The sequence below is a fragment of the Camelus bactrianus genome, chromosome 35 (genome assembly GCF_048773025.1).
Source record: "Camelus bactrianus isolate YW-2024 breed Bactrian camel chromosome 35, ASM4877302v1, whole genome shotgun sequence".
NCBI classification, from domain to species: Eukaryota; Metazoa; Chordata; class Mammalia; order Artiodactyla; family Camelidae; genus Camelus; species Camelus bactrianus.
Genome location: NC_133573.1, coordinates 20,745,456 through 20,770,954, shown reverse-complemented (window position 1 = coordinate 20,770,954; position 25,499 = coordinate 20,745,456). Strand labels below are relative to the sequence as shown.

The 25,499-nt window shown below is 38.5% G+C and overlaps 1 protein-coding gene and 1 pseudogene across 4 annotated transcripts in view; one reads left to right on the top strand and one right to left on the bottom strand.

The window, feature by feature from the left end:
• Positions 1-1,558: 1,558 nt before the first annotated feature.
• LOC105079280 (BUB3-interacting and GLEBS motif-containing protein ZNF207 pseudogene) lies at positions 1,559-2,956 on the bottom strand (annotated as a pseudogene).
• Positions 2,957-13,894: 10,938 nt separating this feature from the next.
• ARMC3 (armadillo repeat containing 3) overlaps positions 13,895-25,499 on the top strand; it is a 74,440-nt gene continuing 62,835 nt past the window's right edge. For 3 of the 4 annotated variants that reach the window (XM_074358088.1, XM_074358087.1, XM_074358090.1), the window contains exons 1-2: positions 13,895-14,118; positions 17,241-17,289. In XM_074358088.1, coding sequence (XP_074214189.1) covers positions 13,949-14,118; positions 17,241-17,289 — 219 coding nt within the window. In that variant the 5' untranslated portion in view covers positions 13,895-13,948. Of the gene's footprint in view, positions 14,212-17,240; positions 17,290-25,499 lie in introns of all 4 variants that reach the window. The other variant, XM_045505022.2, reaches the window with a different exon arrangement.

Sequence of the window (25,499 nt, the reverse complement as noted above, 5' to 3'; positions counted from 1 at the left end):
TGGAGCCTGCCCACACCTTCTTCCTTCTCTCTTCAACCCAGGGCTGTCCTGTCCTATTGCACTCCTCTGATCCTTTTTATATCTGTTTATTGAGACTGAGAACTGTGAGTTATTGATGGAGTTTACATTAAAAAAAAACAAACTAATATTTTTGTGGCCACCAGTGAACTCTTCTTGTAAATACATCTATTTCTAAACCAGTTCATATCATCCAGATGAACTGAAATGGAAAACATTTGTGAAACAAATTTTTAAATAAAATACCTTACTTAACTAAAGCACAGTATAAATATCCTAATTGATACGTTCTTTAGTATATACTCCTGAAAAGGGGGGCCTTAGCGTTAGTTCATAAAATATATGATGGGCCAAAACCTCAACAGAGGGGTGAGGTATAAATTTAAGTGATCACATGTAGTTTTTCAATAGACTCTTTTTGGTTGGGGGGAGGGTATAGCTCAGTGGTAGAGCACATGTTTAGCATGCATGAGGTTCTGGGTTCAATCCCCAGTATCTCCATTGAAAAACTAACTAAATAAATAAAACTAATTACCTACCCTCTGCAAAAAAAAAAAAAAAAAAAAAAAAAAGACTCTTCTTGGCAGTGTCAACATTTTGCTTTTGAAACTATTAGTCTAGACCCAGAATTGCCAAAGCAATATTGAAGAAAAATAGAATGAAGCTGGAGGAATAACCCTCCCAGACTTCATACAATCTCACAGAGCTACAGTAATCACAACAGCATGGTATTGAAACTGTTAGTCTAATTAAGAACTAATGCTAGTTCCAGTGATGGAGAATGAGTAAAATGCTCATAAGTTTTTATCTCCTCCCATCTCCTGAGACAGAGGGGGACAAACAAGAATAATCTTTGATAATGTAGGAATTCCCTCATTAGAGTTCCTTACTGTTTTAAATGGTAAGAAGATACGTGGATAGAGTTGTTTCTGAAATGCCTAAGCTTCTTTTTTTTTCTCTCTCTCTCTCATTTTATTTCAATGAAGTTATCAGTAAAGAAAAGTCACATGACCTTGGTGGGTCAGATTTCTTAAACCCTGCAACACGAGGAACTCTAAATACATTAAATATTGTTACACATTCACACTTCCAATGTACAGGTACTTGGAGACAGTTACAGCCCTCACCAAGCTAGTTTGGGGACATGAAGTCCAACAGCATATGAAATGCTGTGAAGGTATAACTTTACAAATAGCAATGTAAACTTACAGAACTTGCCTTCATTAAGGTGGTATGTTCATGTAATCCCAGCACCTTCACAATATAATGAACCAAATTTACTATACTTCACTTCTAAAAACCTAGATGAAACATGAAAAAGAAGACATACGGTATAAATTGCAACTTCAGGAAAAGTTCTTGCTTTATTATTCCAAATAATTTTTCCCATGTGAAATAAATGTCCGATTGTTCCTGGTATGTGGGAAGATAATATGTGTTAAAGTCACAGTGAAGCCTTATTGACGAAGCTTGGCTATCTAAACAGCACAAGTTGAGAAAAGGTTTACTCTCCAAACCTGTTAGACTGGATGAAATGAGATTAGTAATGGCCACCTTGCGACATTACGGGAGGTCTCATTCCCATCGGAGGTCGAGGAGGCCCACCTTGGTAAGGGGGCACCATTGATGGTCCCTGCCCATACAGAGGCATTGCACCAGGAAGGTAACCTGGCATGCCTTGATGATGACCACCATACTGACCATGAAGTGGCATTGGGGGTCTCATTCCTTGCTGCTGTGGGATGCCTGGCTGTGGTGGCATCGTACCTCTAGTTGGTCCAACAAGTGGATTACCAGTGGGAGCCTGTCCTAGTCAAGGAAGATTACGTTGATATTTAGGTAACTGCTCTCTCTTTTCCAGTGATATATCCTCATCTGGATGGATCAACTTACTGGTTGCACTGGTTGTCATAAGTGTAGCAGGCTTACTTGTTACTGAAGCTGCTGGTTTAGCTGCAGTGCTATTGGTTGTACTAGTGGTCAAAGCTGTAGACTGTGTACATGCAGGGAATGTAGGCTATGGGGGTTCTGTAGTTGTTGCAGGGGTACTATTTAAGGGCTTGAAATCTGTACCGACAGGTCCTTGGACAGCTGCCTGAGCCTGTCCCGCACTGGGGAAAAGAGGCTTAGTAACTGGAGGCTATGGAGCAGGAACTGTTGGTGTTGGCGCAGGTGGTCTGTTAAGAATCCCTGGTGCTGAACTTGAGTTCAGTGGAGCCTGAGCTTGAGTCAATGGAGAAATCCCAGGACGTGGAATAGGAGGTGGCATATCCGGCATCAGAGGTGGTGTTCCTGGTCCAGGTGACATTATTCCACCCATCGGCATCATTATGTTTTCACCCCAGAATGACTGGGTGTATTTTCTCTGATGATGCAATCCAGGTGGCATGCCTGGCATAACTGGTGGCGTGCCTGGCATCAGAGGAGGAACACCTGGCATTAATGGAGGTATGCCTGGGGGCATTCCTGGTGCTCCCAGAACTGGTGGTGGTCCTGGTTGTGCCACTGTGGGGATATAACCTTGCGGAGGTTGAACTGGCTGTGGTTGAAATGAAGTTGAAGCTGCAGAGTCATCATCATCATATTCATCAGAATCATCCTGTTGGTTCATTTTTTGGCTCTCTGCTTGTGTTTTTTGCTCAAGAAGTCTTCTTCTTTCATCCATGTCTTTTCCTGGAATACCTTCCATATCATATATTTCCAGTTCTATGTCTGTTCTCCCAGGTATTACATTTGGCACAGCATCTATTGTCTCTTTATGCACCTGCATGCAATGAATAGCTAAGCCAGGTCTTATATACACTTTCTTATGACATATATAGCATTTAAAATGCTTTGCTTTTTGGTGCTGTATAAGGATATTCTCATCATCAAAATCTCTATTACAATCTCTATACCAGCACTACGGCTTCAGCTGCTGCTTCTTCTTGTGTCCCATAACTGCCCTCTACTGAAAAAAAAAAAAAAAAAGGAGGATAAAACAAGCAGAAAAAATGAGTCAAAATTTGCTCACTCCTCCGACCCAACTGCCACCACCGCGTCCCACAGGAAACCTGAAATGCCTAAGCTTCTAAGGAGCTAGCTTCTTCCTCCACTGGTTGGAGCAGGAGAACACTGGCATTGGTGGCCTCAGAGGAAGGGAATGGGCTTGCTGTGCATCCTGTCAACTCAGACTGTCCCTTTGGGAGGGGGCCAGAAACTCCAGATCCACCCATTTTGTCAAGCCAGACAGGACATTCTGGGTATGGGCTGCCCAGACACGTTCCCTGTTATTCTTTCCTTTTTGCTTTAATTTCCCACTTATAAATTATCTTATCTTTAAATAGCTAATGTAATCACATTACACAAAAGGGATCCAGTGTTATCCCGTAAAGAATAAGTCTCCTTCCAGCCCCTGCGCTCAAACCATCCAGTTGTTTCCCCTCGATTTGACAACTATTATCACCTGCTTGTGTGTCTTCTAGTTTTTCTCCTCAAATTGTAGCATAATATTCATGCTATTATGCACCCTGCTTTTTAACTTAGTATCTTTTTGAGATTATTTCAAATCAATACATATACATCATTCTTTTTTTAACAACTGCATATTATCCTATTACTAAATGAATTTTATTTCTTTGCAATTGAAAATCATGCTAGAATGGATATTCTTTCTTTCAGTTTTACTGAGGTATAACTGACAAATAAAACTGTAATATATTAAAAGTGTACACTGTGATGATTTGATAAATGTACACATTATGAAAGGATTCCCACCAAGCTGATGAACACATTCATCACTTCTCATATTTACCATTTCTTTTTTTCTTGGTGAGAATGCTTAAATTCTACTCTCTTAGCAAATTTCAATTATACAATACAGTGTTACCAACTATAGTTGCCATGTTACACATTAGATCTTCAGACTTATTCATCTTACAGCTGAAAGTCTGTACCTGTTTACCAACCTCTCCCTATTTCCCCCACCCTCCCAGTCTCTGGCAACCACTTTTCTACTCTCTTTATATGATTTTATCTTTTAAAAAATTATTCCACATATTAGTGATACCATGCAGTATTTGTCTTTCTCTGTGTAGCCTATTTCATTTCACTTAGCTTCATGCCCTCCAGGTTCATTCATTCATGCCTCCAGGTGGCAAATGGAGTTATCCTTCTTTTTTTTATTATCCTGAATAATATTCCATTGTACAGATACCACATCTTTATCCATTTATGTGTCGATGGACCCTGAGGTTGTGTCCGTATGCTGGCTACTGTGAATAATGCTACAGTGATCACAGGAGTGCAGATAGCTCTACAGATAATGATTTCATTTCCTTGGAATACATATCCAGGAGTGGGACTGCTGGATTATACGGTAGTTCTATTTTAAACTTTTTGAGGAACTTCCATACTGTTTTCCACAGTATCTGTACCAGTTTACATTCCCACCAACAGTGTACAAGGGTTCCCATTTCCCCACATCCTCATCAGCATTTGTTATCTCTTATTTTATTGATAACAGACATCCCAACAGGTGTGAGGTGATATCTCATGTCCAAGGGTTGCTCTGACAGCAGTTCTCACTCTTTATCCACAAGCATTGGTTACACATTCCATGAGGGCTGGCCAGCGGCAGAAGCCATTCTGGGGCACCCTTCAAAGGATGAGATGTTATTTCAAAAGGATAAGTTGTCTCAGGTTTTTGCTAAGTGGGGTGCACCCTATCTTTCCTCTTAAGCCTCCAACCTCTAGCAAACAAGCAGGTACCTCCACCGTGCAAATTACAGAAACTGAGTTTGGAGTCCAAAGAATGTAAAAACCAGACTAAGCGCTAAATGAGTAAGCAGTAAACATGCTACATATGGACCCTGTCCACTGAGTTAAGCTGATTTTAAAGGCCTGGAGTCAAGTACACAATGAGCAATGTTTACTTTGAAACTCTATCTTTCAGGCTTTTCAATGATCTTTTTAATAGTGTGGCTGCCTTTCGTGTGAGGGGGTCTTATGTTTCACAGTGGGTGCTTAGCAGTATTACCCTTTTGAAAAGCCAGCAGGGCTCCCCACTGTTTCATGACCATTTGCAGAACAGCATCAATCTCTGGGGCCCCTTATTTTTTTTTCTCCCCTGGTACAACAAGACAAATGCACTGAAATTGTGCCAAGATTTTGCTTCCACCCTAGCGTGAGATAAAGAGGATTTACAGGCAAAGAACTCCCTTGAATAGCAGCCAAAAAAGCAGATAACTTTTAAATAACACAATGTGGTGGAAGAAACTGCCTTGTGGCAGTCGACTGTGGAGAAAAATAGCAACTATTTACAGTACATGTTGGCAAACTATCTGTGTTTATGTTCTAGAAAAGGTGAAAGGTCACCACGCTATTTCTGGCTTTCCTCACATCGCTAACACTTGAAGTGAATATTACAAACAGAAGTCTTACATTTTTATTATTTATCTTCAGCCAAGTTCAGTTGATTTACAACAATCAACCATCTGACTAATTCAATCTGAATGGAAATGAATTCAAAGAATACATTATAAGGAACCTATTATGATAAATTACCTAATATTATACAGATGCACCCCCTCATTTTAAGCAAATTTAGATTTATAAAGTGGATAAATAATAGATAATTGCTTTCTTTTACTGAAGGGCTCTTTTCTTTTTCTGTATAAAGTGATTCATCCTCAGATTCCTCTAAATAGTGAACTCTCAGTGTTCTTCAAGTATAATTAGATTTCAAAAATTCTTTTCAAAAACATATTTTCTGGACCACATCTATTGAATCAAATGAAGCTTGTTGTGCTGAGACTCTGCAGCTGTTCACATGGGAGAGTTAGTGTTAGGAGGTTTAATTAGTTTTCAAAAACCACAGTACTTGGGTGGAGCGTGATGGTGAGATTACCTAAGGACACTGACTTTTAAACATATATAATATGAGGCAACGAAACATCTTGTAGCCATAGAAATAGCCACACAGACTGCAACAGGGTCCAGAAGAGAAAGACGCTGAGTCTGAAGGTTAGTACAGGCAAAAAAGAATTGTTGCCTGTGGTAAGGCAAGAAAATCCATTGAGATCTCTCCCCTCCCCTAGCCCTAGTTTCTATTCACTCACAATGTCCCAATAGTTAATTTGCTGCTCAAATACCTTAACACCAGGAAAGAAAGTACACTGATTCAGCGGAGCTGGGATTAGTGCTCATTATATGTTGTTTAACAGACATGTTTGATGATCTCTCCATGTATGTATGGATAATATCAAGTTACTGGACTCGAACCACTGGGGACAAAGTCCTGTAGATCCAACAAGTGGCTGGTCAGCAAAAGACTTTAGATCAGTGGTTCTCAAACTTCTCCACCACATGGCACATTCAGAAAATGATAATATGTACAAGTCACACTGAGATGAACTGGGAGGGACTTAAAAAGTCAACATGGGGCTAGGTGAAAAAAAAAATACTAACTTTTCTTTATATTGCACATTTAAGATAAGGAAAATAAAAATTAGTAGAAATATATTAAATACTATTCATAAAACATTTACAAATAAACTAGCCTCACATGTTTAAATGAAAAGTTGAACTAGCCATAGTGCTTCACAATAGGCACTTCTATTTCACCATCGTTTAATATAGTAGCCTATTCTTAATAAGAGTCACTCACAGTTTATAAATGTCCTGGTATGCATTCTTTATAGTGAAGTATTACTACATTACACCTTATTTATTTTATCAAATCAGTATATTTTCTGTATTTAATTATAAAATGTTAACTTAGTTTTTGAAACTTTTTGGAAATACATTTTTTCCACTTGGCCCTATGGTTTGTTTCCTACTTAGCTGAATATGTAATGCAGCTTGTCCTAAGGCTGTCCACATACTTAATTTACTTAAATATTCATTTTAAGTAAAGCTCTCACTGTGTATAGGAATTTATATTTTGGAGATGCTTGATCTATCTACAAAGAAAAATTAGGAATTACTTTCTTATAAAATGCTCCTAGAAGACTTAATTGTGTTTATTTAAAAAAAAAAAGCAAACCTGTAATGTTAGACTTGTGTGCATGGAAGTAATTAAGGTACATTGTTATTGTAGTCTGAAGTTGTAAATGATAAGACATATTTTGTTTGTACTGTAGGTTTTTACTGAATGATCTATTCCCCATCCCAAGGCAAGAATGAATAAAATTAGGTTAAATGTGAAAAAAAGAAAGAAAAGTTGAATTTGTTTTTGTAAATATTTTACACACACGCACACATACCCCCACACCTGATTTGCAGGTTGAAACTGCTGGATGTAATTCCTGATCAGAATCTTTCATGCTCTTCACAGTTACCTTGATCAGCAACCACATTTACACAAGTAGAGGTGGCAAATAACAGACTGTCACTTTTCCTTTAATGAATGAGAACTACTTTCTTACCCTTTATCAGATAATTTGATCTTTAATTTTGCAAATTTTTACTTCATAGGTTTATAATTTTTAGGCATAAAAACTCTCTTAACTTTGCCAAGTGCAGCACTGAAATATTTTGTGATAATGAATAGATACTGAATTTTTTAAAATGTTTTCAAATTAAGTACTTCCAGTTTTTAACCAAGTTTTTATTCTAGCATAAACATATTGCTCTGCTGGTCTTACTAATTTTTTAGTATTCTAATTTTAACACCTGCTAAACATCAGTGGTGATTTTTTTCTTTGAATTCATTAATGTTAGCAGTACACATTATTATAATTCCTGTGGGCCTTCCAATTTTGGACCACGTTCATTAAGATGCTCAGAATATTAGTTAACACATTTTTTTTAAGCCAACAAGCCAAACTTCAAATTTGCAAAGAATTATTTATACCCACACTTGCACTCAAAATTTCAATTCTTTTAACCTCAGAAACTCTTGAGAAAATTTTCGCTGGTCATCCTCTTTGGTACCAATTGGCAGAGTGTTTTTTGGGTCTTAATTTTTGCATAAAGCTGTAAACAGGGATGACTACTGTGTCTTGGATTCACCATGTTAAGACTATCATTTACTGTGCAATATAGATCTGTGGAGAACCGTTTACACCAACATTTTTCTGTAATAAAAACACTGAGTTTTTCACTGATAGGATTTTGGGAACAAACTACTGATGTAAACTCTTTCACCTGCAATTAAAGCATCAAAAGACACATTTAAGCATTGTTCCTAATATATCTTATTTATTTCCACATATTCATTCAGCACTTTAGATATCTTATCCTAAGGTCTTTGTTTTGGTACCTCTTTGCTGAATAAACAATTTTTTTTTGAAACATTTATCTTTAGGTTGTGTGACCAGATCTATTCACTGGACATGTTTTATAATCTCTGTAAATTCATCAATCATTTTTTGATTTAACTATCTTCTAAATTAGTGTTATCTTGAAGGCACTGCACATGCCAGAAATGCATCTACTTATGGTGCTATTCAAAAATGACATCTTTTCCTTGCTGGTCCCAAACATAGACAATTTCCACAGAAGCTGTCAAACTGAATGATTTTGCAACCGTGTGAGTGTGTGTATGTGTATGAGTGTGTGTGTGTGTGTGTGTTTCTTGGCTTTAGCTATGAAACTGAGCTTAATTTCATACAGGTGTAACTAATTTCATAAGAGAACTTCAATTTTTATTTTGAACTTGCAGTTGGTCTAAGAAGTACAAATCTTTTTCTCTTTAAGGCATACATTGTGTGGAGTGGAGCTGGCCTGATTTGTTAGCTACTTCTGCTTCACTTCATAACTTTTCCATGACCAAAAAAAAAAAAAAACCGTTGAGGAGGAAAAGAACAAATGGAGACTATAAATGCTAATTTGAGATAATCCTCATTATTCTGCACAAAAGTGACTTAAGCCTCCTGACTCCTTGGCTTGTTTGGCCATTTCTGCAGTATTTTTCCCCCAGCTGTATTGACATAAAATTTACATATAACATTGTATAAGTTTAAGGTGTACACAGTGATGATTTGATATATATGTATTGAAAAATGATTACCACAATAAGGTTGGTATCTGGTATACCCTTCACCCCACATAACCAGCATCTGTCATTGTGATCACTGTTCTGGTGAGAAGACTAAAGCTCAACTCTTGTAATAACTTGTAAGTGTACAATACAGCAGTGTTAACTATAATCACCATACTGTACATTACATCCCTGGAACTTACTCATCTTATAACTAAAAATGTATACCTTCTGACCAACATCTTCCCATTTCCCCTGACCCTTCAGCCCCTGGCAACCATCATTCTACTCTGTTTCTATGAGTTTGATGCTTTTAGATTCCACATATAAGTGAGATCATACCGTATTTGTCTTTCTCTGTCTGACTTATTTTACTTAACATCATGCCCTCAGGCCCATCATCACTGTCATAAATGGCAGGAGTCCCTTCTTTTTTATGGCTGAATAATCTTCCATTTGTATATAGATACACATTTTCTTTATCCAGTCATCTGTCAATGGACACTTAACGTTGTTTTCATGTCATGCTATTGTGAATTATGCTCTGCAGTATTGTTTTGAAAGCCATCTCCAAAAGTTTAGCCCAGAACCTGTTTCTCCAGTGTTTGCAGCAATGTTATAAATCTCTAATTCCCTGCTAACCAGAACAGATTTTGTTGTCTGCAGTGGAACTTCAAGTGACACAGTAATTGAAACCAGCAGTGGTTACTGATCTCAGAGGCTCAAAGATGTAAACTTTGGACTGGTTGTTTGATCTGACTGAATTTGAAAACAGTGAAGATTTCCTTACTTTGAGAGGATGTCTTATGAGGAGTCACCTGTGGTGTCCTAGAAAGAATTACCTATTGGAGACAGTTTTGACAGACTGATTGCCATAGTACAGTATGGTGGACTTCAAGGGATGTAGAGGGGTGAATTAATTCGAATTATATTTAGTAGTTCTGAGACAGAAAAGGAGGATTTTAAGTCCCAGTAGAAGCCACAGCTAGAGAACCAGAGGTTGCCTATGACTGCCACACAGTGATATCTCTTATAACCGCAGTCTGGATCTGTAGATTTCTGATTTATAATGTGTGTTGAATTCAGAGCTTCACCAGGCTTCTGAGAGACCTAGAAGGAATGACCAACCTAGTAGCAATAAGCAACCTTAGTGTTTAGATTATGGTCTCTAAATTTCATTTTCCATTATAATGAACTAGAGCAGGAAAAAAAATTCAAATTATATATATGACAAATGACCTGTATCCAGAATATATAGCAAATTCTTACAACTCAAAAATAAGACAAACAGCCCAGTTAAAAGTAGAAAAAATATTTGAATAGATATTTCACAAAAGAAGGTAGAGAAATGGTTAACAAGTACAGAGAATCAGCTCATCACCATAAGTCACGGAGGAAATGCAAATTAAAACCAGAAGGAGATACCACTATGCACCCAATAGAGTGACTAAAACTAGAAGGCCTGACAATATCAAGTGTTGTAGGATATATAGAGGGATTGAATCTCTGACTCACTGCTGACAGGAATGCAAAAATAGTATAATTCCTTTGGAAAACAGTTTGGCAAGTTCTCATAACATCAAACATACACATGGCATAAGACCCAGAAATCACACTCTTGGGTATCTTCCCAAGGAAGGAGAAACATATGTTCACACAAAAACCTGTGTATAACTGTTCAGAGCAGATTTATTTATAACAGTCCAAAGCTGGAAAGAACCCAAATGTCCATCAACCAGCGAATGGATGTTGTACATCCGTGCAGTGCAATCCTACTCAGCAATAGAGAGAAACAAACTATTGATACACGCAATGCCATGAACAAGTCTCAAAAGCTTTATGCTAAGCTGAAGAAGCCAGACAGAAAAGGTTGTGTATTGTGTGGTTCCATAGATAAGATATTCACAAAAATGCAAAATTAAAGGGAGAGAAAATAGGTCAGTTGTGCCCAGGGAAGTGGGATGGAAGGAGAGATCCAACTTCAAAGGGGCCATGAGGGGAATTTGGGATGATGGAAATGTTCTATATCTTAATTGTGGTAGTGGTCACACAGCTGTCAACATTTGTCAAAACTCATCCAACTGTATAAATAGGACCTCAAAACTAGACATGTGCAGTAAAGACTAAGTCTGCAGGGGAAAAAAAAGAATAAAAAGAGCCATTTTAATTATTTCATGAAAATTCTTTACAATTTGTTATGACACTGTATTTTCAGAATGTGCTTGTATGATGTGTTGGATCAGAACATGGCTATGACAATCAAGCTGACCACAGTTCAAGTCCTGGCTCTGCCATTTACTGCCAATTACTTATGCCAGTTTTTTCATGTGTACCTTATAGGGTTACAGTGGGGGGTTAATGATACATTTCAATAAGTTCACAAGTGCCTGGCTCATAATAAGCACTCAACAAATAATAGTTATTTGAAGGATATTTAGGTGCAGAGATGCACACATAAGTAAATTACAATATCATGTGAGGAAAGCAGAAACAGAGCAGGTATAAGGTACACTGATGGCACAAAATGAGAAATGTTCACTATGTTTGGAAAAGCCAATTAAGACTTTCTGGAGGAAATCATGATTAAAATAAATTTTGAAAGACAAATAGATAAGTTTTCAGGCTGATTAGGAGAGTGAAGGGCATAAAACATCATGGTGTCCCTGGAGAACTATGAGAAGTTTGCTAATTTTTAAAAAAGTGATTAGAGAAGTTATCGCAGTAGAGAGGAGTCACCTGGAACAAGGTCTTGAATGCAAATTTAAGACTCTTTTTGCATTTCATCATGTATGTGGTGGAGTAACTGGCAACCAGCAGAGAGAGAGAAAAATGACAAAGATTACTTGGGTCATCTTGGAGAAGACGGACTGAAGCAGGAGAAAGCTAGAGGATGGGAGGCCTGTCAGAACACTTGTTCAATGAAATCAAGCCAAGGATGGTGATATTCTGCACCTGGGCTATGGGAATGGAAAAGTGAGAATAAATTCAGGAGACTTTTAAGGGAATCCAGATAACTGCATATGAAGGACAGCAGGTCTACGATGACTGTCAGACTTCATGCTTGGGTATCTAGGTGAGTGGTGGTAGCCCTTGATAAATAGACAAACATGTTTATATTGGGAAGATGATGAATTTAGGTGGGTAACGTGGACCTTCAGGTGGAGCTTTCCATAAAAATGATATATGAGTCTACAGCTCAGTATTGGAGTCTGGTGGGAAGATATATATATACACACACACACATATACATATACATATATACATATATATATATATATATATGGCATTTGAAGTCACAAAAATAAGTAAGATCACCCTGGAAAAGCATACAAATACAGCAAGAGAACCAGGGACAGATCACTGGGAAATATCAACATTTAAGACTGTACAGAAAAGACCTTAAATAATGGTCAGGAAAGTAGGAGTATCAAAAGTAAGTGGTACCAAGCAAAGCAAGGAAGGTGTGTCAAGAATGAGGTATCATCAAGAGAGTTACTGGCAGCAGTGATGTCAAGAAAGATGAACACTAAGTAGTAGACGATGGATTTGGGCAGTTTTAGCGGGAGGATCAAACTATGGTTTGAAGAGTAAGTGTAGGTTAATAATGTGGAAGTATCAAATGCAGGCTACTTTGGGGGAAATTCATGGTCAAGAAGAGAAAGGGAAAAATAGAATGATAGCCAGAAGGAGATACAGATTCAAAGGAGTTTGTTTTTGTTTTTGTTTTTTATGAGGCAAACAAGAGACTTCATTGTATTTGCATACTGAAAGGAAGAGAGAGACTGGCTAAAGATACTGGCGTGTATTATTCAAGGTCCAATCAGGAGACAGAAATCACACGTCATTTAACCACAGACAATTTTATTTAAGGAATTGTTAACAATGTATAAAGCTGTTTATCAGGTAATTTAAAAGGTGAGAAGAGGACATACAAGGATATGAAAGAAGCAATTGTATATAAGAAGCACCCAACACTCTTAGGACTGGGGAACGCACAGGAACAGAGACGAGACGGAGTTCAGAAAGTGTGAGAGGAAATCAGGAAAGGGAGAGATTTTTTGTTAAAGTTAAAGAGCATTTTGTGAAGATGGCATTTGAGCAGGGCTTCCATAAGCAGAAATGAAAGAATATTCCAGGAGCTGTACAAGTTGTACATGACCTGGCAAATGGTAGATGCTTAAAAAATATTTGTGGGATAGACGAAATGCTAAAGGAACAGAGTGAGCGAGAATCTAGAGAAAAGCAGGGGAAAATCTAGGGGAAGAGTAATTTGGCTGGGGCTTGTGTTGTGGGGGAGCGGCGGGCTGGCACAGATAGAACAGGCGCAGGGCGAATGGCTTTAGACTTCATTTTAGGAAGCCACTGAAGTTTGTGTATGGGAATGACCTGTCTAGAGCAGTAATTTCTGGAAGGTGGATCTGCGGTAAAAGGAAGAAATGGAAGGAGGGAGAAACAGAAGTCATCACTGAGAAGGCCAAAGATGACGACCTGGAGCAGGGTGACAGTAAAAATTTAAGAGAGGGAAGAAACAGGGGACAAAAAGTGGAGGGCCAATGACTAAATGCTGACTGGAGTTGAGGGTGGAGGAGGAGGAAGGTAAACAGATGTTCCATGCTTTTGGGAAGAAGGGCAGAAACAGGAAAGAAAGGTGTAAGAGGAATAGGTTTTGAAGGGACATGGTAAGTTCTGTGGGAACAGACTGGACACCTTTGTGCATGGAAAGGTGGCGATGCCGGCCGGCACCTCAGCGGAGAACGGGCAGAAAGTGATGACTTGGGAGTCACCTGCACTGAGTTTGCTGAGGCGAACGCTGAGGCTGCACTGCCTGCTGATTTACAGTTGTCACTAGGGCGGGCCCTCAACGACCAGAAGGGGAGGATTCCCAGTGTCTATCCTGCCCTAAAGCCCAGGACTTAGAAACAGGGATGCACACGGATCTGCGGGTACCTGTGTCTCCCTGACAGGACAATGGACACTGCGGACCGCGGAGCGCGCGCTTCCCTGGCGGAGGCGCGCGCAGGCGCGGCCCGCTGTCGCCTAGCAACCGGGCACAACAGTGGACCAGGAGGCGCGCGCCGGGGCGGCGGTTGCGGTTCGTCAGGTCTGAGCAGAGACTGTGGGGCGGCATTTCCCGGCAGGTAAAGCAGGCGGGCGGCTGCGCCGCTGTCCCCGCGGTTTGGAGAGGCCCCAGGAAAACTTCGGGAAGGAGAAGGTGCCCCCTCCCCGTCTGGGTAGGGACATCTGGGGCGACTGGGAGGACACATTGTGAGGGCCTGTGGGTCCCTGCCCAACACCTGCAGTGTTAGAAGGGGGGTTCTGATGGATTTCTTATATAAGTGTCCCAACCGTCTCCTATTTAAACAGGTGACAAAACTGAGGTCTGGAGTGGGGATCTTAGGGTCTAAGATTCTGTTACTTCACAGTGAGCAGCTCAAAAAGTGGGTCCCCAATTGCTCTATCCTTTATCCTCAAAATAAATCTCATTAGAAAACGTTTAAGATCACATAGGCTGGACGTTCAGGAGGAAGGTCAGTAAACTTGTGAAAAGATTCCTTTCCAAGAATCAAGACGGTGCACATTCAAAGCAGATTTGCTTTCATGTGTAGTGCCATGAAGTTCATACCTTTTCAACCAGTTATTTTACTGCTAGAGACAGATGCTGCAGAGGTAGATGGAAATTTTATGTCTAGGGATGTTCGTTTGCAGCCTGTCCACAATTCTAGAAAACTGGAAACCAATGCTCAACAATAGGGGACTGGCTATAGTGGATTTTAAAATATTTTAAATGACATATTGATCCATTGATGATGACTGAAGCAACAAATGGAGACTGGGATTTCATGAACTTGTCCATTAATTTAAGAATTTAGTAAGAAAATGGTCCCATGAAGGGAAGTTGAGAATAAGGGATAGAAATCCAGGTAGGAAGGTAAAAATCAGCATAGAAAACACACAAAAATGGAACTACATAGAAATAGTGATGATCTCCTTGAGCTTATTTCTGAGTGATTTTTTTAAAAAAATTCCATGTGCCCTTCCTTGTTTTCCAAATTCTCTGTAATGAAATGTAATACCTTTGTTAAGTGTACAGTAGACGTAGAATTGTACACTTAAAATGATTTAAAATGGTAAATTTTATGTGATGTAATTTTTAGCAAAATAAAAAAACACCAATGGGCAAGTGGTAAAATAGTCAAAGAAAACAGACTTTATTTGCTTCAAAAAGTCAAAGGGATTCACTTTCTTCCCTTGACATCTCTATAGCTTTAAAGGAAAGCAAATCTTTAAAGAATAAAATAAGGTAATTTAATTGTATCATGTTGATTTTAAGTGAAATGTTTAATTTACAAAGTTAAAAAAAAAACCCTTAGGGTAATCTCTGGGGCTCTCTGCCCCTGATCTATGTTGGCTGTATATTTTCTCCCCCATTAACTGTTATTCCCAATATGGTGAGAAAAACAAACAAAACGCTTCCCACTCCACAATGTTGCCAAGGACCAGTTCCATCTCTGTAATCCTGTATGATTCATCTATTCCAGCCTCTGTATTTTTCAATATGCAATCACTCAAAACCACTGTCCTGAAATGGGAAAAATAAATTCCTGAGTGAAAATCAGATGACCTCAAGTAACTTTCTACAGGTGTAACTTAATTGCTTCGAGAATGTTATTCATAAGGAATCTTTTGTAAATCAAAGGCTGCTATATCTTGGAATTGGTTATAAAGAGCTATAAAATCTCTTTTTCCTAGAAAAATCGTAGGAAAGATTTTCATCTGTCCGTAATAGTCTGTGTGTCTGCCTGAAATGTTACAAGCACAAAGTCTAGGATCTGTGTGCTTTTCACATTTCTGTGAAAGATATTTGAGATCTGAAAAATCAGATTGGCTCTAAAATATGAAAAGCAAATCTGAGAATTAATGTTAAATGTTTTTATTAATGTTAAAGTTACATTTGAAAATTTTTTCTCATTTTGCAAGAATTTCCAGGTGTACAAACTAAGTCATTTCAAGTGCAAAGCTTCCAAACTTTTTATTATGAAAATTATATTTAACGGGAGATGTGGATGCATTTTAATGTTTTAACATATTGTAGTGTGAGATAGTAGTACATCACACAGTAAGCTTACCCAGGCCCTCAAAGATCTTGAAATTTATGTGACCTGAAGTTAGTTACCTGGAATAGGTATCTTTCAGAAGACACTGAGTTTCTTTGAATGTGTGTTTTTTTTTCTGTTCAGTGTCTCTAACGCTTGGGGTTGCTTTTGTCCCTTGAGAACCCATTTGAACTAACATTGACATTGTAGATTCTCTCCAAAGATTTTCTCCTTTTCAGAATTTCTCTTGAGACCATAGGGATTTCCTTGGGACTAGAATATACCATTTGAGGTTACCATAATGCCAAACATAACCCTACAAACTCTTAATTGGAGAAAACTCAAAAAACTTCTAGTGTTATTCTAACAGTCACCAACATCTTGGAACACCTTCTCTCTACCCAGGTGGAGTTACTCCTCGTGGTATAGCAACTCTATACTATTCTGTTGGCTTTTATCTTCTTAAGCATGGACATATAAGGGCAAACGGGAAAGGGTCTTTACAAGAAGTAACCCCAATTTCCCTAGAATACGTCTTTCAGATTCTCAATTACTTTTTTTAATTGAAAAGTGGAATATATTAGAGAAGAGTTTTTGCTATTTGAGAAAATGACACAAATGTTCATTTGGACTTGGTAGATCTTGGATACCATTCAGAAAGTAATTACTGCCAAGAAAAACAGAGTTAATGATTTTTAAAAATATCAAATGTCTACTATGTCCAGACACTGTCCTAGGTGTTTGGAATAGATGAGTGCCAGAAAGCAGATAAGAATCCCTCCCTTGGTGGCAGAACGTTCCTGAAAATCTCAAAAGTGGTTTGGATTTAGTCTCCCAAGCCCTACTTAAGTGGGCTATAAGAATGATAAACCATTACCTGTCATGTCGGTAAAATTTACATCATTAATCTAGTCTCCTTTCCAAACTGCAAGGCAGGACTAATGCCCAACAATCTTATCAATAAGTTCCTTTAAAATTGTGACGTTTGGGATGTAGGTAACATATTTGTACATGTGGAATAATTTCTATATGTATTGCATGGCCTCTTCTTAGGGTGAAATTTAGAGGGGGAAGTACATTTCCTCCCAGGGACATAGGTAACTGAGAGATTTGTGCATATACAATGTACAAATGACATTTTAATCATTTGTGGCATCTTTTTCCAGAATGGGTAAAAAGACAAAGAAGGAAGCAGAGCCCCCTCCCAAGGACGTGGTAAGTTTCTGATTTGAATACTAGCAGGACATTAACAACCAGTTTTAAAATAAATTGTTCAAACAGTTTGGCATGTTCCAGTGTATACATGAGTGCACAGTGGCAGAAGTCCAAAGTCTGACTAATGATAAGATTAGTCAGAGAAATCTAACATAATATAAACAAACATTTACAACGTTGTCATTACATAATTAGTGCAATTAGAGAGTAATTATTAGCTTTTCCAGTTATGTGGATGGCATGTTTATAAGCCTAGTTAATGAACAAATAGTTTTGGTTTGTTCTTTCAAATACTTTAAATTTACACTTGCCAGTCTCTCACTAATGTTCATTATCCAACTGAAGTTTTTAAAATGACTTGAAGTTATGCTGTAGCTATTGGATATGTCTGTAGAGTTGTCTGAAGATGACCATTTGGACATCACGAGTCCTGTATTTTCCAATTCTATGGAGAGAAAAGTCTGTGTTCATCACCTTTTTCTCTTTCAAATGCTTGAATAATGCATTCCCCACAACACAAACTTAATGTTCAGTAGGTTGGCTATTTGGGACAAGGTGGTTTTAGAAGATGCAAGATAATTTAAAATCATCATGGTAAATAAGCATGGATCATACAAAAAATTATTTCCATAGCAGTAGTGATTATAGAAGTAAAAAATTAGAAATAACAAAAATGTTTTATAATAAAAAACTTAGTTAAATAAATTATTCTATTTTGATAAAATAAAAGATCACTGAATGTTTGATAGCATGGGAATACAATCACAATATCTGAATTAAAAAGCTATCAAAAAATGAAAGCAGTATTCTATCTTCTGTCCTTAAAGTTTATGAACTACTGAAAGGTAGTGTTAAAAATGGAAATGTCCTTAGACAGTTTTCAATTTAGAAACATTTTGAAACAGACATTTGATGTAGTTTTTCTTTAAGTAAGATGGGAGTAGGAAAAAAAAAACGTGTACAGTCAGCATACTCACAGGATTTTACAGTTTGAAGGAACCTGAGCTTAGTGCAGGAATCTTCCTGACAGCAACTAGAACACAGTGGCTACAAATGTGAGCTCCGTCCCAGGTCTGCCCCTTGTAAACACTGTTATTTTGGTGACGTGGCCAAATTTGGAAGGCAGCTATGCTAACCGCTATACCACCAATGCTACGTGGCCAAATTTGGCCAAGATATTTCACCTTAAAAAAAATCTCTTAAATGAGAATTGTAATGTCCAGCTTGTTTCGGTTATTCTATGAATTACAATGAAATAGAGCACATGAAGTTTCACAATGCCTGGCACATAGTAAACACTCAGTAAGTAAGATCTGCTATCTTGGGAATCCTTTAGTTGCTGCTACACACACGCACACCCCTGTATAACTTATGTATGATCCTTCAATACAGCTGGAGACAAAGGCTGCAGAAGACCTGTCTGCCCAGGTCTCGGAAAGCTTTGCAGAGATAGTCTCTTGATAGATTTCATCAATCTGGCTGCTCTCCTTTGGACATACTCCTAAAATGTTCTAAATTCTTTTATTTCTTCACTGCACCTGGTTTGCATTACCCCTCTTTTTGCTGCAAAATAGCATTATTGACACCTTATTACCAGCAAGTGGCATCATGAACACAGTACTTGGTGACAAACACTTTCTGATCAAAATTAGAATTAAGGGACTATTAAACAATAGATAGACTTATCTAATACACTTTCCATAATTTTATAATGTCTCGCTGGTATTGTCCTCTGTACAATACCAGAGGGGCACACCAAGGACTTAAGAAACAATTCAAGTTAACAAAAATCTAGCTCTTGCTTCTTAAGGTCACAGCAGCAACCTTGAGGGCAGCCAAAGGCAGGTGTGACAGTTACCAATGGTCCCCGACTATCACCTTTCCCCAGGGTCCTTCCATCCTTCCCCTACTCTGATTTTACGTTAATAAAGCTGATAGAGTAGTATTGAAATATCTAGCTGCTTTTCTATCTTATACGTTCTAATATTTCAAAACAGTATAGCACAATTTAAAGTATCTGAACTTGGAATCTATCCCAAAGTATACCTCTTCAAAGTCTGTGAGGGTTTGTTGTACAAATTATAAATGAAAACCAGATTTAAAAGAGGGATATATATAATTGCTTGAGAAAATAAACTTTTTCCATGTCGACTCATGGCAATTTGCTTCTTGATGATTTCCTAAAACATTGCTTCCAATGGTTTTTAGTTTTATTAGTCTTTGATCTACTGGTTAAAATGGGCAATGGGGATGGAAAAACAGAGTGTTTGGTGGTAAGAGTGAAACAAAAAGCTCCCTTTGCTTTTCTTAGTATTTTCATTGTCAAAACATACATTAATATGGGCATTTATGGTTTCTTGCTCCCCATTTCATCTTGTAAAAGTGAGTATTAGCTACAAAGATGCCTAGATGTGGGAAAGATATGGCTTGAACAACCAATTCAACTATATTCTGCTCTCCCAGATCATTTCCAAGTCTGGCTGAAAGGTGCTTTGTGATGCTTTGATAAAAGGCAGACTTTCTGTGGATTGACTGCATGAAAGAATTATAAACAAAAATGACCTTAATAGGTAATGTTTAGTGTAAAGCAAGATATGGTGACTAAGCGTATGGGCTTCAGATTTATGCTGTCTGAGTCTGAACCCTTACTTCATCACCCACCGTCTATGATCTGGGGTGAATCTCCTCACCTCTGTATTCCCCAGGGAGGGTGTAATGATGTCCACTTCATAGGCTGTCCATGTCACACCCACTCACAGCAGTGAGGCAAGATTCAGTTAATGAAAGATGCTTAGAACAGTGCCTGGCATTAGATAAGAACTTTGAAAATGTTATTATTAATGTTGTAGTTAAGGGTGCTGTTCATCATTCTCCAAAACTATAGATGTTTGAATGAGAACTGTCAAAGGAGGCAGGGATACCAGCTGTCAAAGACCAGCTGATGGTCTTGACTTTAGTGGCTAAATTCCCAGAGACATAGAGCACGTCCATCATGATTCATGGTCAGGTCTTCGAGTTTAAGAGTATGGAAATTTTATTCCCTTATATCTCAGAGGCAAATGAACTTCAGTGGATAAATCCACAGTATCTAAACTCACAAGAGGCTACGATTTGGCTCTGGAATCTTAGTGATTCTGTATCAGGTTAACTGAAAATTTATGTTAATAGTTCAGTACCTTTTCTTCCTTGTTAAGTGCATACGGGAGCCAAGCACGGTGAGCGGTAAATCAGAGGAACAGGCAATAGCGTAACTGCTCCCTCACGTGGGCAACCAGACCCTGAGTTGGATGTCTCCCGGGGCTTGTTTCTTCCTGACCCCTTTCAGCAGCCTTAGAACTCAACCTTGAACTCTGTCATAGACTTTTTTTCTAGCAATGAAATGTCACAGGGACTTTCCCCCATCTTTCTCCCTCATCACAGATAATGATACAACATGAATTAATAAAATATAGTATAAATTCATAAATAACACATATACAAAGCTGTATAAATAAATGTCAGCTTACTGAACTTGCTCAGAAAAAAATCTGCGGTTCCTGTTAAGGCTGTAAAGCAAACTAGAGTTCATTTTAGCTGTTTCCATTTTAACTTTTACCCTTTTGCAGATTTTAACGGCTGTCTAGAGAGTCTGTACCAAAGATTCATACTAGAGTGGTGCAGTCTACTTCCTTCTGTTTATCTGTCTCTTTTCCTGTTCAGTTGGCTCCCTGTGATCAGAGAACAGTGACTTGGTAAACACATTCCAACAGAAATCAGAAGAGCCTTTTATTTGCACTTACCAGCAGCATAAAAATCACTCCAACTGTCATGATTCACCTGTTTCTGCTGAGTTCAGCTCTGTAATTTTACATTCTTTTAGACCTGTGCTGTCTAATACAGTAGCCACTAGACACATGTGGTGATTTACATTAAAAATAACTAAAATTATATCAGTTAAAATCAACAATAAAAAATAAATTGAAAAATTCAGTTCCTCAGTCGCATTAGTTACACTTCAAGCGCCCATGAACCACATGGGGATTGTGTGTGCCCTTTCAGACACACAGAATCGAAACACTTCCATCACTGAAGTTCTGCTGGGCAACTTTATTCCAGACAGTCTTATTTCCTTAACAGAGGTAGGAAAGTATCCCTACAAGTCTCTGGCTCCTCTAATTGATAGAGCTTAAAATTCAAAGCTCAGCCAAAACGCCTTTCCTTTCTTTCATTCTCTTTCTCAATAATTTTGGTTCATTATTTATTCTGCACGGAGCACGAAATTATAATTTCACAACCAGCCTGTTGGTGGCTGACTGTGAATTCCTCACGGGAAAGCAGATGGGATATGTAATTACAGCCCAGTATTATTTATTTAGTCATGTGGCATTCTGTTACAGCTATCATTTTATTCTCGGCGCCTTTTTTTAATAAAAAATTACTATAATGCTGCAGGCTCTGTGGGGAAAACAGATGTCATGCCAATGTCTCCACTGTCTGCCAAGCACTGGTATTTCTCCTCCTGGGACAGCTCTTAGGATTATAACTCTCACACGGTTTTCCTCTTCCCTTTAAGCTTCTTGTACCCCCATCACCTTTTTCTTAAGGATGACCAGAAGATCTGGCAACATTCTGAAATGTCTTCTAAACCACTGACAGAGGATGCAAAGATCCTTACCATAGTTTTTGTTCAAGTGTATTTTCACGTACCGTGCTCCTTTGAGAAGTGTAGCCATTCTGTGGAGATCACGACAAATCTATATGCTTCAACAGAGTATATTTATTCCCATGCTTGTAAAATCAGCTTTAAAAATCTTGAAATATCAGAAGTCTTTCAAGTGAAAGTTCTAAAATGGAAGGGACGGTAACCAGCCAGAATGCTAGGGAAATTGTCTTAAGTGGAAAAGGTGATCGAAGACTGGGATTCTCAAGGGTTTGGTCAGGGGGGTCACCGGGCCTTATGAGGGTAGGGTGGTGACTGCAGACTCTCTCACCACAGAATGCACACCAAACGTTCTGCATGCAATTTCAGAGAGGCAGTGTGTCCCTGGAGCCCACTGATGGCTTCGTGAACCTGAGATTCAGAATCTTCTCTGGCATTAATAGATAGTAGGACAGTGAAGGCACTTCAAGGCCACATAAAAAAGAAGTTTCCAGAGGCACTTTCATACAGTCCCTTATAGACATTTTGAGTATTTCCACATCCCGGGTGTTATTCCAGGTAATGGAGATCGACGACACATAACATAGTCCTTTGCCTGAAGAAAGCCGTCCATTTATTGGATAGATGCTGAGTGCATACCACATGCAAGTGTTCTTCTGCATCTGGGGCATACAGATCAGGCCTCGAGGCAGCTTTCATTCTAGTGGGGGAAACAGCCAGCTAACAACAATATAATTTAGGGAGTGATAAAATCAATGAAAATTTCCCTGGGTTTTGTTGAAATAATCTAGAATTTCAATTCTAAGTCATTATTAACTTTTTTTTCCATACCATGTGTCATAACTTAGGAAATCCTTTCTTAAGAATTATGCTGTGATTCAGACCATCATTATCATTCAGTTTAACTATCAATTTTACCACATTTATTGATTCCCCACTATTGTTTTTATATTTTGTCCTCCCCAATCTTGGCTGTAGTATTTTCCCAGGAATTTGTTTGAGTGCACAGTTGATACACTTGTTGAGCATGTGAATGCCTGAACATGTCGTTTTCACATATGAATGATGACTTAGTAAGGTGTAAATTTCTTGGATCACAATTCTTTCCCTTTCAACTTTGTTGATTTTCCTCAATAGAGGGTTGGTGAAGGGAGGATCTAGGTCATTTGCTGAGGCCTGACCTTTCCTTATTTTTCAATAATACTTTTGCTTCCTATCACGTATCTTCTACTTAGTCAAGCTCCTATTTTATTCACCATAAACACAACATTCATTCCCATTTTAAACCTTCCTGATGTGGTTCCCCCCATTTGAATATCTTTCTTCTTTATCTCAACCCATCCCGTTGTATCCATTCTTCAAATCACATCTAAAATTCTACCACCTCCACGGCCCTTTCTCCATTTACCCCAGTTCAAATGAATCTCCCCTCCCCCAGCACAACATTTATTATCTCTGCCATATATGTTCTTGTACTTCATGGAATCCTAGAATTTTATACCCAGAAGAGATCTAAGAGATATATAATCCAACTCCCTAATTTTTCAGATTAAAAAAGATGTGGTTACTGAGTCATATGTGTCACCCAGATGACTCCACGTCCTCTGGCATTCTGGGGTTACCCTTTAATACCTAGCTTAGGTGATTCTCAAGCCTCCATCCCTGAATACTTTTAGAAGTTCTTCCTGAAAATTTCTGTGGATTTCCAGGTCCTTTTGCTCTCCTGTTCAGTGTTGGAGACACCATCCCAGCCATTGCTCTGGGCTTTCCCAGAGGCCACTTTTTCTCAGCGGTTCCTATCACTGGAACCCATAAGTGTCACAAGCTTGGGGCATGGAAGACTTTTACTGAAGATCTGGCTCCCCAGAAAAGAGTCTAAAAGGCTTGAGACTTTTTTTTAAACTTTTTTTTTTTTATTGAGTAATAGTCATTTTACAATGTTGTGTCAAATTCCAGTGTAGAGCACAATTTTTCAGTTGTACATGAACATACATCTATTCATTGTCACCTTTTTTTTTCACCGTGAGCTACCACAAGATCTTGTATATATTTCCCTGTGCTATACAGTATAATCCTGTTTATCTATTCTGCATTTTGAAATCCCAGTCTATCCTTTCCCACCCCCGCCACCTTGGCAACCGCAAGTTTGTATTCTATGTCTATGAGTCTGTTTCTGTTTTGTATTTATTTTATTTTTTTTAGATTTCACATACGAGTGATCTCATATGGTATTTTTCTTTCTCTTTCTGGCTTACTTCATTTAGAATGACATTCTCCAGGAGCATCCATGTTGCTGCAAATGGCTTTATGTTGTTGGTTTTTATGGCTGAGTAGTATTCCATTGTATAAATATACCACCTCTTCTTTATCCAGTCATCTGTTGTTGGACATTTAGGCTGTTTCCATGTCTGGGCTATTGTAAATAGTGCTGCTATGAACATTGGGGTGCAGGTGTCTTTTTGAAGTACAGTTCCTTCTGGATATATGCCCAGGAGTGGGATTCCTGGGTCATATGGTGAGTCTATTCCTAGTCTTTTGAGGAATCTCCATAGTGTTTTCCGCAGTGGCTGCACCAAACTGCCTTCCCACCAGCAGTGTAGGAGGGTTCCCTTTTCTCCACAGCCTCTCCAGCATAAAAGGCTGGAGACTTTTGCAACTCTTACAGCTGCTAATACAGAAGCACAAACAACGGCTTCAGTTTGGGTGTTTGATCATTCTGTCCTAAAACCCAACAGCCATCTTCCCTTTAAGGGGTATTTCCATCCCAGCCGTGTCCTTTCAGGTCACTGCTTACTGCCATCCTCTCTGTCTTCACTCTTCTAGCCTCACACAATTATGTCTCCTTACTCAGAGTAATCTAATTCTCCATCTAAAACTGGACATCAACTTTCTGTTATATTCCAAAACACATTACGGTGTCCATTTAGAAGAGTCAACACAAAGAACCAGCTAATGCTCTGAAATTCAATTTTTTTCCTTTAGTATAAGCAGAAATTCCTCTTTTACAGTCTCTGGAAATGGAAGAAAAATAGTGTAATAATTTGTTTTCTCTTTGACCCAAAAAAGCCCAGAGGGGCCATGAGTTTGTTATTGTTCATTTCAGCTACACATGAATGCTCAAGACCTCACAGCAGGATACACGTCTTCATAGAGTCCTCTAGTTTTTCTTTATACTGCATTGCCTTTTCCCCTGTTCTAGATTTTACCTGTTTTGCATGCTTTCATACGCTGTTTCCTTTTGCTTTCTAGTTGTTTCACACATGTAATTCCTGCTTTCCCAGAAAGGGTGTAGTGGTTGGAAAGCAGGTACTCTTCCCTGAGACTCTCAGGGCATTGAGTATATACAGGTTCATAAGGATTCTTGTGTATTGACTAAGAATTACACTAATACATGTTATTTAATGAGCAGCTAGCATGTGCCAGACAATGTGCTAAGTGCTTTACGTATATGATGATCCCTAATCCTCTCCTTAACCCTTTGCGATAGGTATTATTATACCTGTTATTCAAAGAAGGAAACTGAAATTCTAGCAGCTTAAGTAACTTGTTTGATTCTGCCTGACTAAACTGA